At 46.5% G+C, this 17,575-nt stretch overlaps 1 protein-coding gene across 2 annotated transcripts in view; it reads left to right on the plus strand.

Moving 5' to 3' along the window:
* Positions 1 to 17,575, plus strand: part of LOC120989581 (tyrosine-protein kinase ZAP-70) — an 824,733-nt gene that overhangs the window by 314,464 nt on the left and 492,694 nt on the right. For both annotated transcript variants that reach the window (XM_040417781.1, XM_040417780.1), the window contains one exon: positions 4,410 to 4,570. In XM_040417781.1, the coding sequence (XP_040273715.1) occupies positions 4,410 to 4,570 (161 nt within the window). The remainder of the gene's footprint in view (positions 1 to 4,409; positions 4,571 to 17,575) is intronic.

A 17,575-nucleotide genomic window follows, 5' to 3' on the forward strand; every position in this document is an offset into this window, starting at 1 on the left:
TCATTCCAGTATAAAATTGTACATCATGAGGGACATTGAGACATACATTGTTCACACATCCTCGCCACATGATATTTGTTAACAGTGGCTGCTGCACGCCGCTGTTCCCCCACTTACCGCCGTGGTCCTGGGCGCCGTGCTCAGTGGTGATCCTTCCGTCCACCGCTGCAGTCCTGGGCTCTGTCGCTGTGCGTGCTGTGGTGCTGAAAATTCTGCTCCACAGGTTCCACTCAGCCCTGGCCACAGCATTCTTCCTGCTGGTTTCTTGTTACACTGCCCTAGGGGTGGCGCGCATCACTCCCTGGGCTCTCCTGCAGGTACTAAAGTGGCTCAGCCTCATTCCCAGATGCCTCAGTGTTAAAGTCCTTGTGTTTGCAAAGCTCCTGATACTCACGTGTGCTCCTGACTATTACCTTGTTCCTGGATTCTGCTACTCGTCTGATCCTTGTCTGCTTGCCTTGACTCTCCTGCTGCCAAGCCGGATTGCCTGACCTGTTCTTGTGCTGCCTGCCCTGACGTTTTTCCTGTCTGACTACGCCTCTGCATCATCCTTCGGTCCAGCGCCGTTGCTCCTGTTAATTACCCCGCCTGCTTGACTACGCTTGTACTTCTGGTACCTACTCAGGTACCTCCTGGTCCGTCTGGACCAGCTGCCTTGTCTGCCTACCCCCCTCTAGAGGTAGCGAACTGGTGTACCCCTCAGGAAAGTCTATCCCCACCATCAGGGGTACTGTGAAGAATTGAGGGGTACACTTAGACAACGCCCTTAGAGGAAGTGGGACAGGTGGCACAGTGGGTTCACACCTGCTGGTTCGTGACAGGGAGAACATGCACCCTTACTCATGTGTTCGTGTTCTCCCAAAACGTCACGTGGAGGGCAGGAGGTGTGAATGATGTCTGTCTCAGCATCACTCATGATGTATCATTTTATACTGGAATGAATTAAAGAAATAAAAGAAACAAAAGGTTTTGCACCAGCAACTTGTGAGTATGATTTCTATTGCTCACTCGCATGCAATATTGGCTCAATGAGGTAAAAAGAACACACAACTCTGCAAGTTTGAAAGACTGTCAGTGCTGGGTTAAGCAGAGCTCCCGGTGTGGACTTACATGTGCTCAGGTGGCCGAGGTGCAAAATATTGGCCACTTTTTAGCCTTTGTTGAAATGCTGTGTAATTTTCTATATTTCATAAGGTATACCCCTTTGTTTGTCAAGTCATTTGTGCTGTCCACATGGAGGTCCTGACCATGGCTGCTGATGGAGGATCATGTGACCAGTCAAATAAATCACCTCCATGTGATGTCACCTCCATTAAAATACACTGCATATGCCACCTGTACTCGCATTGTTTCAAGTTCAGTGCAGACTTCTTGTGTCTGAATGGCGGAGACTAAGTTATTTGTCTGGTCACATGAACCTCCATCAGCAACCATCTTTGCGGACAGAAGATCTGCCTAACAAGGGGGCATGTCTTATGTTTTACAGTGCTGCCCATAATTATTCATACCCCTGGCAAATTTTGACTTAGTTAATTTTATTCAACCAGCAAGTAATAAGGCACACAAAAGCTCGCTTGGCCTTTGCAAAAGCTCATCTGGACAAAGAAGAAGACTTCTGGTCTTCTGTGTTATGGTCAGATGAAACAAAAATGTAATTGTTTGGTCTTAATGAGGTTTCCTTCATTTGGCGTAAAAAAGGAGAAGCCTTCAACCCAAAGAACGCCATCCCCACTGTCAAACATGGTGGTGGGAACCTAATGCTTTGGGGGTGTTTTTCAGCCAATGGACCAGGGAACCTAATCACAGTAAATGGCACCATGAAAAAAGAGCAATACATGAGGATTCTTAACGACAACATCAGGCAGTCTGCAGAGATACTTGGCCTTGGGCACCAGTGGACATTTCAGCATGACAATGACCCAAAACACACAGCAAAAGTGGTGAAGAAATGGGTAGCAGACAAAAACATTAATGTTTTGGAGTGGCCCAGCCAGAGTCCAGACTTGAATCCAATTGAGAATCTGTGGAAGGAGCTAAAGATCAGGGTAATGGCAAGAAAACCCTCCAACCTGAAAGATCTGGAGCTCATTGCTAAAGATGAATGGGCAAAAATACCTGTGGAGACATGCAAAAAGCTTGTCTGCAATTATAGGAAGCGTTTGATTGCTGTAATAGCCAATAAAGGCTTTTCTATTGATTATTGAGAAGGGTATAAATAATTTTGGACTGTACACTTTTTGCTCAAATGTAAATAAAAGCTGAGAAATGTTTTTTTTTTTCCACAATAATGCCTTTTGTACATCGTCTTATTATCTTTTGGGAGACACCTATGTCATTTCCTGTCAAAAAATTACTTGCTGGTTGAATAAAAGTAACTAAGTCAAAATTTGCCGGGGGTGTGAATAATTTTGGGCAGCACTGTATATAGCAAACTGCACAGAATATTAACAAAGGCTAAATTTGTAAGTGCCATATCATCATCGCACATACACATTGGTTAACAGTAGCCAGAAAGTGGCCAACCCCTTACGTCATGGAGTTCACTGAGTTACACTGTATGATGTGGATACTGAAATTGCTGGTAGTTGAAAACGAAGAGCAAATCAGAAATGTTCTCCACTTATTTATATGGATCTGACATACATTTTTTGCTTTATTTTATGTTGTATAATATTCAATATTTTGAAATCTATTCCATAATAATTGTATTTAGGTTACTCAAACAATAAAAACTCCTGCACTTGGAGTTCATTAAATGGGCAGTTCATAAAAGAGCAATCTCATCTCATTGGTGTATGTCTACCTTTGGGACCTAATCAAGAATGTCAGAATTGTGCCCAGCCAGAAGTGGGCATGTATGCAAGGCTCTCTCCATTCACTTCAAGAGTGTAGTACCCCAGACCTGGGTGTACTACAAATTGTATGGTTATGTATTATTGTTTGTTTCCTGGCAGTTGCTACCAGCAAGGAAGAAATGGCAAAGGTTAGCAGGAACAGGGTTAACCTCCCTATTCCTCCTCTATTGGTAAGAGTGGGCTGGTTGAATTAGTTATGTATCAGAAAAATGTATTGACTTTGTAATATTAGTGGGGGGGAGGGGGTTGATTTAGTATTAGTTTTATCCGTTTTTCTAGTCTCCTATTCAAGTAAATACAGTTGATGCGACACATTCTGACTCCTGTATGTATTACACGACAACACAATCACAGTCTTGACAAAAACACAACACTGGTCCTGCTGTCATGTAATACATACTGAAGACACCAGCCACCTATCACCAAATAACGACTAGGCTAGTATCACTTAAGTACACAATTGGAGCCACCAACCAAACTGCCTCCATATCCTTGCTGGTGCCAGAGGAGAACGCCACCAAAAGCCTGAAGCTACTGTATGTATTTCAAGTTCTTTGTTGCACCAGAGATACTTTCACACTTGCGGTATCCTTTTCCGGCAGGCTGTTCTGTCGGCGGACAGCCTTCCGGATCCATGCTACCGCAAGTCCACCGTGCTGGCGGAAGTCCGCTCCAGCCCCATTCACTATAATGGGTGCGGGCCGTATGTCCGGCCGCAGCACGGCAACCATGCCGAGTGGTAGCCGGAATAAAACTACAGCATGCTGCGATTTTTGTCTGGCCGTCTCTCAGCATGTTTGCCCTGCTGCAGCCAGACCTCCGGAGTGGACTTTCACCAGCATGGTGGACTTGCCCTAGCATGGATCCGGCATGCTGTTCCCCTGCCGGAACAGCCTGCCAGAAAAGGCTAGCGCAAGTGTGAAAGTAGCCTTAGTAAAAAGACTTTGCTACATTTAACTCTGGCCTCCTTCTTCCGTACTATATTTCCATTGCACCGATCCCTAGGGAGCAACGGCCTAAGGGAGTACACCGTGACAACACTTCATCAGTTCACTACCACTCCTATCTTCAAACCAGCTCCTCAGGGGGTCACTGCAACACCACTTCCAAAAATAGTGGATATATATATTTTGGAATTACCTTTAAAGTGTATGGAGAGAACTGCACATGTACAGCCACTTCATTATTCCTGGCTGGGCTTGACAACATCCCCATTCTTGAGATACAGTAGGTGGAACCCACACCAATGGGACATTTATGGCATTTCTTATGTATATGCCATACATATCCCAGATGGGACAACCCATTTAACTTATGTTCAATGTTGCTATTGCGTGCATTCATTATTATACTACCATCATTAAAAGTATATTACTGGTATGCTCATACAGTATCATTAGACAGGCCTTCAGGGTATTATCAGCACTTGTCTGACATCCACGATTCTCAGCGATCAGCATGGGTCATATATATTCTGGATGTTAGGCTACTATTTAAATGCACCACCATTAGTTTTTTCATATTTTTTATATATAATCTCAATTGATAATACAGGGAGATGCTTTGGAACAAGCGATCATTAGCCAAGCCCCGCAGGTGGAGAAACTCATTGCTACAACTGCTCATGAAAAAATGGCATGGTACCATGGGAACACAAGCAGAGAAGAAGCTGAGCGAAAATTATACTCTGGAACACAGCCAGATGGAAAATTTCTGTGAGTAGATTGTAGACAAAACATTATGATAACAACTCAAGGGGATTCAATGAAAGATAAAAGGATAATGTTGTTTTAGAAATATGTTTATGTAATCAGTATGCAATCAGCCATTTTACTATTACCGATTTGCCATTTGTGAATGCGATGGTATTTTATGGTCTGTTCTCAATCTTTATAAAGACAACAGTCTGTTTATGTAAAACAGGAAGCAACTAAATGCAATGCAGCTCTGATTTAGGGTTAGTGTGTCCATTAAAGATTCGATTCACAATCCCACACAGCCATTTAATGGACACTCTGTTTTGTGGGTGAAACAGCAGAATCAAGCCGCTGTATAAGGGTCCATTCACACGTCCGCAAATGGGTCCGCATCCGTTCCGCAATATCAGAAACGGGTTTGGACCCATTCATTCTCCATGGGGCCGGAAGAGATGCGGAGAGCACACTATGTGCTCTCCACATCCGCATTTCCGGAGCGTGGCCCGAACATATCCTATTTTTGTCTGCAATTGTGGACAAGAATAGGCAGTTCTACGTGAGGTGCAGGCCGGGTGTATTGCGGATCCGCAATACACCACGAACGTGTGAATGGGCCCTAACACTGTACAATTATTCAGACACTCACAACAAATATAATCTGGAGCAGTTCTTGGCTGTTCCAATGTCGCTCCATGTGGCCTCCCCCTAAGTGGTATTATTAATGGGTGTACCGTATTACCGTATGGTTGATGTGTTCGGTACATGATGGAGTTTCTTATTATTAATGTGAGGTGTATGGAGGTATAAAATGATATCAATTCAAAAATAGTGAGTCTATGCTGGATGACAAAGGTCAAGAAATATCAAAAACTAGAAGCTTAGGGAAAAAAATGCTTTGACCTCTAAAACTTAACTTTTATTCTGCTCAAAAAATAGACAAGAGCCGACCAGGCCCCTTCATCTACAGATGATTAAACTGGGTAAGTATGGTGCCAAAGTTGATAAAATATCATATCGTATTGGTACGCAGATAGTGTATGTATATAAAACACTAGGGACCGCCAAGGTGAGTTAGTGGTATTTGGAGGGTATACAAGGAGAAAGATACTAGGGGATAACCATCCCTGTCGTTTCCCTTGCTAAAGCCTCCGCCCGGGGACGACCCCTAAAGGTGGAATCTCCCCGTTCTCGTACCTCCCCTGGCTAGCCCTATTGAGCCCTCAAAAAAGCTGGGTTTCTATCATATCCCAGAGAATGAGTTTCCCTCATACCCCAACGCGCTTCTCCCTCCTGGGTTCAACAGGGGGTTGTTAAGGGAGGAAATTGCGCAGGGCCATTAAGTAAATGATGTGATACCTAAAAAGATTGATGAAAACTTTAATAACACAAAATGATAAAATCAATGGTCAACGTTATGTGATGCAGGCCTGTAGTAGCAATGTATCGAAGAGGCATCACATGTGAATCCTACAGTGAGGCAATGGTACATTCACATGCTGCCAAATGCGATAAGGGCAAGCTGCAGGCCTCCGGGAGGTGCGTATCACTGACACCGCACATGGCCGGCACTATATAGAGGATTCCTATTCTTGTCCGCAGCTGCGGACAAGAATAGGACACGCTCTATTTTTTGGGCGGAGCCACGTACCGAAAGTTCGGGGCCGCGGACTGGAAATGTGGATGCGAACAGCACACTTAGAACTATATATTATTTGACACCAAATCGCCATTTTAAATTGTGGGCCATTTTTTCCTATTATTTTTTATTTAAAATGCAGCTACAGTTGATGCAACTGCCACATATGTGAACAGATGTGATTGAATTAGCTATTATGGAGAAGCAAATAATCACAGAGCCAGGAAAATACACCCCTAGACCTATTTCACTGCTCCCCTGAAAGGGTATTTCATTTAAGGACCCAGAAATTTGCATTATCTTCTCCTCAGTGCATTCTGAGTTCTTAATTTTTCTGTTTAACCCCTTTCTGACATGCTCTGTACATACCAAAAAATGAAGAGAAAATATTCAGGTGGCACTCACCGATCAGTGCAACAGGCTTTTCCATTACGCCCCATGACAGCACCTGTGAGAGATCCTCCTCCTTCCGGACAGGAAACAGGAACTTCCCAGATCTTTATATTGGTCCCATGCCTTCCACCTTCAGTTCTTTCCTGTTTCCTGTCCAGGGACAGGAGGATTTCTTTCCAGGTCTATTTTGTGGCTGCAGGACCTCTAGGGTTAAGACGAAACCTAGTGGAGGTACCTGTCGGCGTAAGTCTCCACTAGGAGCCGTTGAGAAGCCCGGCGTCTGCATTTTCTTTTTCCCTTCTTCGGAGCCATGGGGGGATGCCTGGGCTGCCTCGTGTCCCTGCCTGCCGGCGAAGTCGCGGCATGAGGGGGGAGCTGCGTCTTCCCTCTCATTGAGGCTGGCTGTGCTGGACGCGCGCGTCGCACCGGAAGTGACGCGTGCGTTCCACCGGCTGGAAGGGGAGGAGCTAAACATGGCGGGTGCTGCGCGGCCCATTTGAAAAAGGGAACGCCGGCCAGCCAGCGTGGAGGGAGTAGCAGCAGGATCGACTGGCGCAAGCGGCACCTACAGCCCTCGATTGGCCCCCTTTACACAGCATGATGATGCAGGAAGAAGGGGATGTACAACAGCGCACCGACAGACAGGAGCAGCTTTTGGAATCCAGCATGGTACTCCTGGGGGTAAGAGGGGTTAACCCCCGCCATCTCCCTTTGGGGAGTTATTATTATTATGGTCAGGTTAAACTGATGGGATGTTTTATTAAATGCAGGCTAAAGAGGCCCCAAGGAAAGCTTCCCACAAAAGAGCTAAGGAGTGTGGAATATGCAAGAGGAAGTTGGATTCATCTTACTCCAAGACTTGTTGTCAGCCATGTCTGGATAAGTTAGTGGCAGAGGAGTCGCCATCTTTATTACAGAGTATCCAGGATTTAGTAAAAAATGAAGTCCGTTCGTCCGTAGAGGAGCTTAGAAAATCCCTGCCTAGCTCATCCAGGCATAGGAGGGCCCAGGCGGTAGCGGAGGATACTATGGACTCCGAGTCTGAGGAGGGCGCTATTGTAGACTCAGATTCCTCTTCCGAGGATTTGACAGGGAAGCCGTTGTTTAGAGCTGAAGATACGGACCTATTATTGAAGGCGGTTAGATCCACGATGGAGCTGGGGGAGGAAAAGGAGTCCAGGTCTAGACCAGAGCTGATGTTTGAGAGCCTTAAGCCCAAAAAGTCTAGAGTTTTCCCCATTCAGGACTGTATCAAGGACCTGATTAAACGTGAATGGGAGAAGCCCGATAAAAAATTCTTTATCCCTAGAGCGGTCAAGAGAAAGTACCCCTTTGATGATCAGGAGGTCTCAGCTTGGCAGGAGGTACCAAGGGTAGACGCTCCTGTAGCTAAGATAAATAAGAAGTCAGCCCTCCCGTTTGAGGATCTAGGGTCCCTTAAAGATCCCATGGACAACAGGGCTGACGCATACTTAAGGAAGAATTGGGAAGCTTCCACCTCTGCCTTTAAGCCAAATATAGCAACTACCTCGGTGGCTAGGTCATTAAAGCTCTGGTTGGAGGAATTAGAGTCTCATATAGAGAATAAGACTCCTAGGGATCAGTTGCTTGAGGCAATACCAACTATGTCCAGGGCAGTGAACTTTATTTCTGATGCCTCCGCTGACGCATTGAGGCTTTCCGCTAGGGCGGCTGCTCTATCCAATTCAGCCAGAAGGTCGTTATGGTTGAAAGGGTGGAAGGGCGACGTAGCTTCAAAATCTAAGCTTTGCGCCTTACCTTGCCAAGGAGATTTTTTATTTGGATCAGCCTTAGATGACATTTTAGATAAGGCATCCGATAAGAAGAAAGGATTTCCAGCACCGTCCTTTCCTAAACAGGGGAAGCCATTTCGGAATAATGAAAGAAGGAAGGCTTTTGGGGATCCAAAGAAAAGGAGGGAGTAGAGATCTGATAAATCAAAAAGTGTCCTGTTTAAACCCAGACCTCAAACATCAAGTTCCACTCAACAATGACGCCAGACCCCAGGTGGACGGTCGTCTTTCTTTATTTTTTCCAGCCTGGCGAAATATTACCGCAAGCGCCTGGGTAAAGGATATTATAAAGGAAGGCTATCGCCTAGACTTCAAGAGACTACCACCCAGGACATTCAAAGTTACTTCTTTAAATCAAAATTCTCCAAAACAGGTGGCACTTTCGGAGGAAATAAACAACCTCCTGGAAAAGGCAGTCCTTGTCCCAGTCCCCAAGGACGAACAAGGAGAGGGTTTCTATTTAACCCTATTTCTGGTCCCCAAGCCCAACGGTACGTTCAGACTGATTATAAATTTAAAAGGTCTCAACCAGTATCTGTCCTACCAGAAATTCAGGATGGAGTCCATCTCCTCCACGGTCCTCCATCTGTTTCCCAACTGCGTGATCCCAAAAATACCTGAGGGTGGCAGTAAAGATGGGGGAATCAATCGTCCATTTACAGTTCAGAGCACTTCCTTTTGGGGTATCACAGGCGCCGAGGCTCTTCACAAAGCTGATGGCGGAGGTAATGGCAGAAGTAAGGAGGTCGGACATCATTATAGTCTCATACCTGGACGACCTTCTCTTGGTAGGGCAGTCCCCAGAGCAGTTGAAATCTCACATACAGAAGGTCCTGGGGATCCTGATGAACCTGGGCTGGTTAATAAATTGGGACAAATCATCCCTGATTCCAACATCCAGATGCGTTTTCCTCGGCATCCTGTTAGACTCTCAGACTCAGAAATCTTATCTTCCAGCAGACAAGAAGGAGGGGATTCAGCAGAAGATCAGGTCTTTCAGCAAGGTCAAGGAAGTCCCCTTAAGAAAAGCTATGTCTATTCTGGGTCTGATGACGGCTTGTATTCCGGCTGTGAGATGGGCCCAATTCAGGTCCAGAATACTGCAACGGCTCATTCTATCCAAATGGGATGGGAGGTCGCTATCCCTGGATCACAAGATTGTGGTCCCGGGTTCAGTAACCCGGTCCCTAGCTTGGTGGCTAAAGGCTTCGAATCTCGGTCGGGGGGTAGAGTGGGTGAGACACGATCCCTTGATAATAACCACCGACGCAAGCCCTTGGGGATGGGGGGCCCATTCAGTTTTGGGGTTTTTCCAAGGTCCTTGGTCAAGAGACCAGAGTGCTCAGTCCCAAAATGCCAGGGAGTTAAGAGCAGTCCTGTGCACACTAGAGAAAAGTCTCCCTTTTTTGTCCCAAAAGCATGTCAGGATCCTATCAGACAACGCCTCGGTGGTGGCTTATATAAACAAACAAGGGGGGACAAGATCCTATCAACTAATGGAGCTGGCATCCAGGATTTTCTTGTTAATACAGAGGAAAGTTCTGTCTCTCTCAGCGGTGCACCTGAAAGGCTCAGAGAATCACCAGGCGGACTTTCTCAGCAGACACAGATTCAGTCAGGCGAATTGGTGTCTAAATCAGGAAGTGTTTCACCAAATACAGGCCCTATGGGGATCCCCTACGATAGATCTATTCGCCTCAGTGGAAAACAAAAAGTGCAAAAAGTTATTTTCTCTCAGCAGGGAGGATCAGTCGATAGGCACAGATGCGCTCTCACAGTCGTGGGGGAAGGGCCTAGTCTATGCGTTTCCTCCCATCAGCCTATTGCCCAGAGTGATCCAGAAGATCAGGGGGGAGCAGGCGACGGTGATACTAATAGCACCATTCTGGCCAAGAAGAGTCTGGTTTGCTTGGTTGAGGAGACTATCAATAGCCGATCCTTGGGTGCTTCCAGAAAGACAGGACCTATTATATCAGGGTCCTCTACATCATCCGGAAGTCAAGAACCTCCACCTGACGGCTTGGATTTTGAGAGGACATTCTTCAGGTCTAGAGGCCTATCAGAACAGGTCATCGGGACTCTCCTAGCTAGTAGGAAAAAAGTCACCTCCGAAATCTATCTGAGAGTATGGAAAACCTTCCTTCGGTTTGCAGGTCCAGGCTTAGACTTGAGCTCACCCAACATCCCGTTAATTTTGAACTTTTTGCAGGAAGGCCTTAACAAAAAGCTTAAACCCAGCACTCTCAAGGTGCAGGTCTCAGCACTGAGTGTCCTGTTTGACTTTCGATTGGCTACTCATCCTTGGGTCAAAAGGTTCATTAGGGGGTCCTCTAGACTATGTCCTATAGTTAAATCTAAGTCAGCCCCCTGGGACCTTAACCTGGTTCTTTCTGCTCTTACCAAGGCTCCGTTTGAGCCTCTGGGGGACATCCCCTTAAAGATGTTATCCTATAAGACCGTATTTTTAGTGGCCATTACATCTGCCAGACGAGTAGGAGAGCTGTCCGCCTTGTCCTCTTCCCCACCATATACTCAGATTCTGGAGGATAGGATTGTTTTCAAACCAGACCCTGCATTCCTGCCCAAAGTAGTGTCTGTATTCCATAAGTCTCAGGAGATAGTTCTCCCTTCCTTTTGTCAGGACCCAAAGAATGAGGGAGAAAGATCCTTTCATACTTTAGACGTTAGAAGGTGTGTCTGTGCGTATTTAGAGTCTACGAAGGACTTTAGAAAAACCCCGCAACTCTTTGTTCACTTTTTTAGGGTCAGAACAGGGGCTCAAAGGTTACAAGCCGTACCTTAGCCAGATGGATCAAGAGAGCGATAGGTTTGGCATATTCACTATCAGAGTGTCAGGTCCCTTCAGATTTTTCAGCCCATTCTACTAGGGCAGTAGCCTCTTCCTGGGCAGAAAAAGGGTGTGCTACCATAGAACAGATCTGTAGGGCTGCAACGTGGAGTTCCCCCTCTACGTTTTACAAGCACTACAGGTTGGACCTTTCATCTGTGCAGGATATGTCTTTTGGGAGAAAGGTGCTGCAGGCTGTAGTCCCTCCCTAATAGTTATCTAGTCTAGTCTCTCACAGGTGCTGTCATGGGGCGTAATGGAAATACTTCAATTACTCTTACCGGTAATATGTTTTCCATGAGCCCATGACAGCACCTACATAATTCCCTCCCTTATTTAAAAAAAAAAAAAATAATAATAAGATTTTTATTTATAAAGAATGATGATGAAAAAAAAAAAAAAAAAAAAAAAGAGAGAGAGAAATTTACTCTTTAGTATGGTGCCAAAGAAGAGATATGCCTGGCATATATTTGGTGCAGAGTTTTTTTCTATTATGTTTTCTCGCCTATGTTGTTAGTTTTCACTATATATAGGTGCGTTGCTGGTCCCAGGAATCTTGTCAAATACTGAAGGTGGAAGGCATGGGACCAATATAAAGATCTGGGAAGTTCCTGTTTCCTGTCCGGAAGGAGGAGGATCTCTCACAGGTGCTGTCATGGGCTCATGGAAAACATATTACCGGTAAGAGTAATTGAAGTATTTTTAATCCTCAAATGGATTGCTGGGTACATCAAAAGCTGAACACATGAGCAATTGTAACTGATTACATCAGTAGCTGAATGCATCCGTGACTGAATACATCAGGAAGCTGAATACATCCAAGGCTGAATACATCAGAAAGCTGGGTACATGTATATAGCTGAGTACATAAAAAGCTGGATTCAAAAAGCTGAGTACATATAAGTGTGGCATGGGATGGACTTACATACAGGCATGCAGTGGTTGAAATTCAACGACAGCCGTTTCGCGCGTCAGCGCTTCATCTGGCCGAACTGCATGCCTGTATGCAAGTCCGTCCCATGCCACACTTATATGTACTCAGCTTTTTGAATCCAGCTTTTTATGTACTCAGCTATATAGATGTATTCAGATTCCTGATGTATTCAGTCACGGATGCATTCAGCTACTGATGTAATCAGTTACAATTGCTCATGTGTTCAGCTTTTGATGTACCCAGCGATCCATTTGAGGATTAAAAAAGCCTGTTGCACTGATCGGTGAGTGCCGCCTGAATATTTTCTTTTCATTTTCTGGTATGACATTACTGAAGGGCAGAGCACCATCGGGTAGCACACCAGTACACCCCATGCATTAAAAGTGACATTTAACTGGAATCAAGGGGAAAGATAGCAGTGCCACACTGTTTTCTCAACAATTGTCATGCTCTGTACATATATGGGAAAACCTATAAATCGGACACTGAGACTAATTAGCTATAATAATATACATTTTATTCAGATACATGGTTAAAAAACATATAGTAAGAGATGACAAACATATCAATATCAAAAGTGCGGTACAACCCTGGGAGATATGGGTAAAAGGTATGACCTAAAAAAGAGCCTGGGAAGAGAATATAAAGATGGATCTATTGGGTAAGCATCTGATCAATAAAGTGCAAAAGTGCCATATGAGTAAAGTGCATAAGCAAACCCCATATAAACAGCACAGGTGCCCCCAGAGGAAGCTTTCCACCGAAACGGGCATCGGGGTTTGCAATCTTCCTGTGGAGATATTATTCTGACTAACGGTCAGTCCACAATATGTACTATCTGCAAGTCATTCAGTAGGGGAGAGACGCGATTTTTGCTGTTTATATGGGGTTTGCTTATGCACTTTACTCATATGGCACTTTTGCACTTTATTGATCAGATGCTTACCCAATAGATCCATTTTTATATTCTCTTCCCAGGCTCTTTTTTAGGTCATACCTTTTACCCATATCTCCCAGGGTTGTACCGCACTTTTGATATTGATATGTTTGTCATCTCTTACTATATGTTTTTTAACCATGTATCTCAATAAAATGTATATTATTATAGCTAATTAGTAGCGATGAGCGAACCCGAACTGTATAGTTCGGGTTCGTACCGAATTTTGGGGTGTTCGTGACACTGACCCAAACCCGAACATTTACGTAAAAGTCTGGGTTCGGTGCTTTCTTGGCGCTTTTTGAAAGGCTGCAAAGCAGACAATCAACAAGCGTCATACTACTTGCCCCAAGAGGCCATCACAGCCATGCCTACTATTGGCATGGCTGTGATTGGCCAGTGCAGCATGTGATCCAGCCTCTATTTAAGCTGGAGTCACGTAGCGCCGCACGTCACTCTGCTCTGATCAGTGTAGGGATAGGATGCAGCTGCTGCTGTTAGGGCCAGATTAGCCAGGGATTTACTCATCAAAAACACTTACTGAAGTGATCGATCTACAGCTGTGTATCATTCAACTTCTGCTGGTTAATTGCTCATTGTTTTTAGGTTGCCCAGAGCGTTTTTCTGTCACTTTTTTCTGGGGTGATCGGCGGCCATTTTGTGTCTTGTGGTGCGCCAGCACAAGCTGCCACCAAGTCCATTTAACCATCAATAGTGTGTTTTTGTTTTTTTTTGCTATATCCTACATCAGGGGCTTGGCTGTGCTTGCTATTTTATTGAGCGGTGAAATACAATTGCCAAAATAGCAGTACCCTAAATCTGGTGTTTCAGCTGTGGCTAGCCAATTGTAATACTGTCTGGCAAAGGATATATTTTTTTTCTGGGTTTAAATACAATTCCCAAATTAGCAATTCCCTAAATCAGTGGTTTCTGCTGTAGCAGGCCAAGTTTAAATCTATCCGTAAAAGGGTATATTACATTGAAGGTGCTGATAGGGTCATCTTCAATAACGTCACATGCTACCGTGCATTTCCAAGTCTAATTCTGTCCGTAAAAAGGGATACCTGTCATCCAGGGCCTAAATACTAGGCCTACAATTTATATTCAGCTAAATCTGTGGTTACTGCTGTGCCTGTATTAGTGTAATACGGTACCTAAATAGATAGCCAGATAGTGTTAGGTGCCTGTAAAAAAAAAAAAAAGGCCTGAAATTGAATTCAATATATTGGGCCAAATAATTTTTTTCTTATTGTGGTGAACGGTAACAATGAGGAAAACATCTAGTAAGGGACGCGGACATGGTCGTGGTGGTGTTAGTGGACCCTCTGGTGCTGGGAGAGGAAGTGGCAGTTCTGCCACAGCCACACGTCCTAGTGAACCAACTACCTCAGGTCCCAGTAGCCGCCAGAATTTACAGCGATATTTGGTGGGGCCCAATGCCGTTCTAAGGATGGTAAGGCCTGAGCAGGTACAGGCATTAGTCAATTGGGTGGCCGACAGTGGATCCAGCACGTTCACATTATCTCCCACCCAGTCTTCTGCAGAAAGCGCACAGATGGTGCCTGAAAACCAAGCCCATCAGTCTGTCACATCACCCCCATGCATATCAGGGAAACTGTCTGAGCCTCAACTTATGCAGCAGCCTCTTATGCTGTTTGAAGACTCTGCTGGCAGGGTTTCCCAAGGGCATCCACCTAGCCCTTCCCCAGCGGTGGAAGACATAGAATGCACTGACGCACAACCACTTATGTTTCCTGATGATGAGGACATGGGAATACCACCTCAGCACGTCTCTGATGATGAAACACAGGTGCCAACTGCTGCGTCTTTCTGCAGTGTGCAGACTGAACAGGAGGTCAGGGAGGAAGACTGGGTGGAAGACGATGCAGGGGACGATGAGGTCATAGACCCCACATGAAATGAAGGTCGTGCCACTGACTTTCAGAGTTCGGAGGAAGAGGCAGTGGTGAGACCGAGCCAACAGCGTAGCAAAAGAGGGAGCAGGGGGCAAAAGCAGAACACCCGCAGCCAAGAGAGTTCGCCTGCTACTGGCCACCGCCACCTGGGACCGAGCACCCCAAAGGCAGCTTCAAGGAGTTCCTTGGCGTGGCAGTTCTTCAAACAATGTGCTGACGACAAGATCCGAGTGGTTTGCACGATGTGCCATCAGAGCCTGAAGCGAGGCATTAACGTTCTGAACCTTAGCACAACCCGCATGACCAGGCATCTGCATGCAAAGCATGAACTGCAGTGGAGTAAACACCTTAAAAACAAGAAACTCACTAAGGCTTCCCCTGCTACCTCTTCTGCTGCTGCCGCCTCGGCCTCTTCCTCCGCCTCGGGAGGAACGTTGGCATCTGCCGCCCAGCAAACAGAGGATGTATCACCAACACCACCACCTCCGTCACCAAGCATCTCCACCATGTCACACGGCAGCGTTCAGCTCTCCACCTCACAAACATTTGAGAGAAAGCGTAAATTCCCACCTAGCCACCCTCGATCCCTGGCCCTGAATGCCAGCATTTCTAAACTACTGGCCTATGAAATGCTGTCATTCAGGCTGGTAGACACAGACCACTTCAAACAGCTCATGTCGCTTGCTGTCCCAAAGTATGTTGTTCCCAGCCGCCACTACTTCTCCAAGAGAGCCGTGCCTTCCCTGCACAACCAAGTATCCGATAAAATCAAGTGTGCACTGCGCAACGCCATCTGTGGCAAGGTCCACCTAACCACAGATACGTGGACCAGTAAGCACGGCCAGGGACGCTATATCTCCTTAACTGCACACTGGGTAAATGTAGTGGCGGCTGGGCCCCAGGCGGAGAGCTCTTTGGCGCACGTCCTTCCGCCGCCAAAGATCGCAGGGCAACATTCTTTGCCTCCTGTAGCCCCCTCCTCCTCTTCTTCCACCTGCTCATCCAGTCAGCCACACACCTTCACCACCAACTTCAGCACAGCCCGGGGTAAACGTCAGCAGGCCATTCTGAAACTCATATGTTTGGGGGACAGGCCCCAAACCCGCAGGAGTCGTGGCGGGGTATTGAACAACAGACCGACGAGTGGTTGCTGCCGGTGAGCCTCAAGCCCGGCCTGGTGGTGTGCGATAATGGGTGAAATCTCGTCGCAGCTCTGGGACTAGCTGGTTTGACGCACATCCCTTGCCTGGCGCATGTGCTGAATTTGGTGGTGCAGAAGTTCATTCACAACTACCCCGACATGTCAGAGCTGCTGCATAAAGTGCGGGCCGTCTGTACGCGCTTCCGGTATTCACATCCTGCCGCTGCTCGCCTGTCTGCGCTACAGCGTAACTTCGGCCTTCCCGCTCACCGCCTCATATGCGACGTGCTCACCAGGTGGAACTCCACCTTGCACATGCTGGACAGACTGTGTGAGCAGCAGCAGGCCATATTGGAGTTTCAGCTGCAGCACGCACGGGTCAGTCGCACTGCGGAACAGCACCACTTCACCACCAATGACTGGGCCTCCATGCGAGACCTGTGTGCCCTGTTGCGCTGTTTCGAGTACTCCACCAACATGGCCAGTGGCGATGACGCCGTTATCAGCGTTACAATACCACTTCTATGTCTCCTTGGAGAAAACACTTAGGGCGATGATGGAAGAGGAGGTGGCCCAGGAGGAGGAGGAAGAGGGGTCATTTTTAGCACTTTCAGGCCAGTCTCTTAGAAGTGACTCAGAGGGAAGGCAGAGGAGGAGCAAGAGGTGGCCAACGCAGCTGTGTCACGGCCAGCTCCTCTGAGGGCAGGGTTAGCATGGCAGAGATGTGGAAAAGTTTTGTTACCACGCCACAGCGAACTGCACCACCACCTGATACGGAACGTGTTAGCAGGAGGCAAAATTTCACTAACATGGTGGAACAGTACGTGTGCACACCCCTCCACGTACAGACTGATGTTTCGGCCCCATTCAACTTCTGGGTCTCCAAATTGTCCACGTGGCCAGAGCTAGCCTTTTATGCCTTGGAGGTGCTGGCCTGCCCGGCGGCCAGCGTTTTGTCTGAACGTGTATTCAGCATGGCAGGGGGGCGTCATTACAGACAAACGCAGCCGCCTGTCTACAGCCAATGTGGACAAGCTGACGTTCATAAAAAAGAACCAGGCATGGATCCCACAGGACCTGTCCATCCCTTGTGCAGATTAGACATTTATAACTACCTCCCCTTAACCATATATTATTGTACTCCAGGGCACTTCCTCATTCAATCCTTTTTAATTTTACCATTATATTGCGGAGCAACCCAAAGTTGAATGAACCTCTCCTCTGTCTGGCTGCCGGGGCCTAAAAATATCTAACAGTGGCCTGTTCCAGTGTTGGGCGACATGAAGCCTGAATCTCTGCTATGGGGCCTCTCTCCTCTGTCAGGGTTCCGGGGACTAAAAATATCTGAACAGTGGCCTGTTCCAGTCAGGGCCGCTGATAGGCCAGTACAGCTGGCCCAGTTGT

This window comes from Bufo bufo, chromosome 2, assembly GCF_905171765.1.
Source record: "Bufo bufo chromosome 2, aBufBuf1.1, whole genome shotgun sequence".
Taxonomy (NCBI): domain Eukaryota; kingdom Metazoa; phylum Chordata; class Amphibia; order Anura; family Bufonidae; genus Bufo; species Bufo bufo.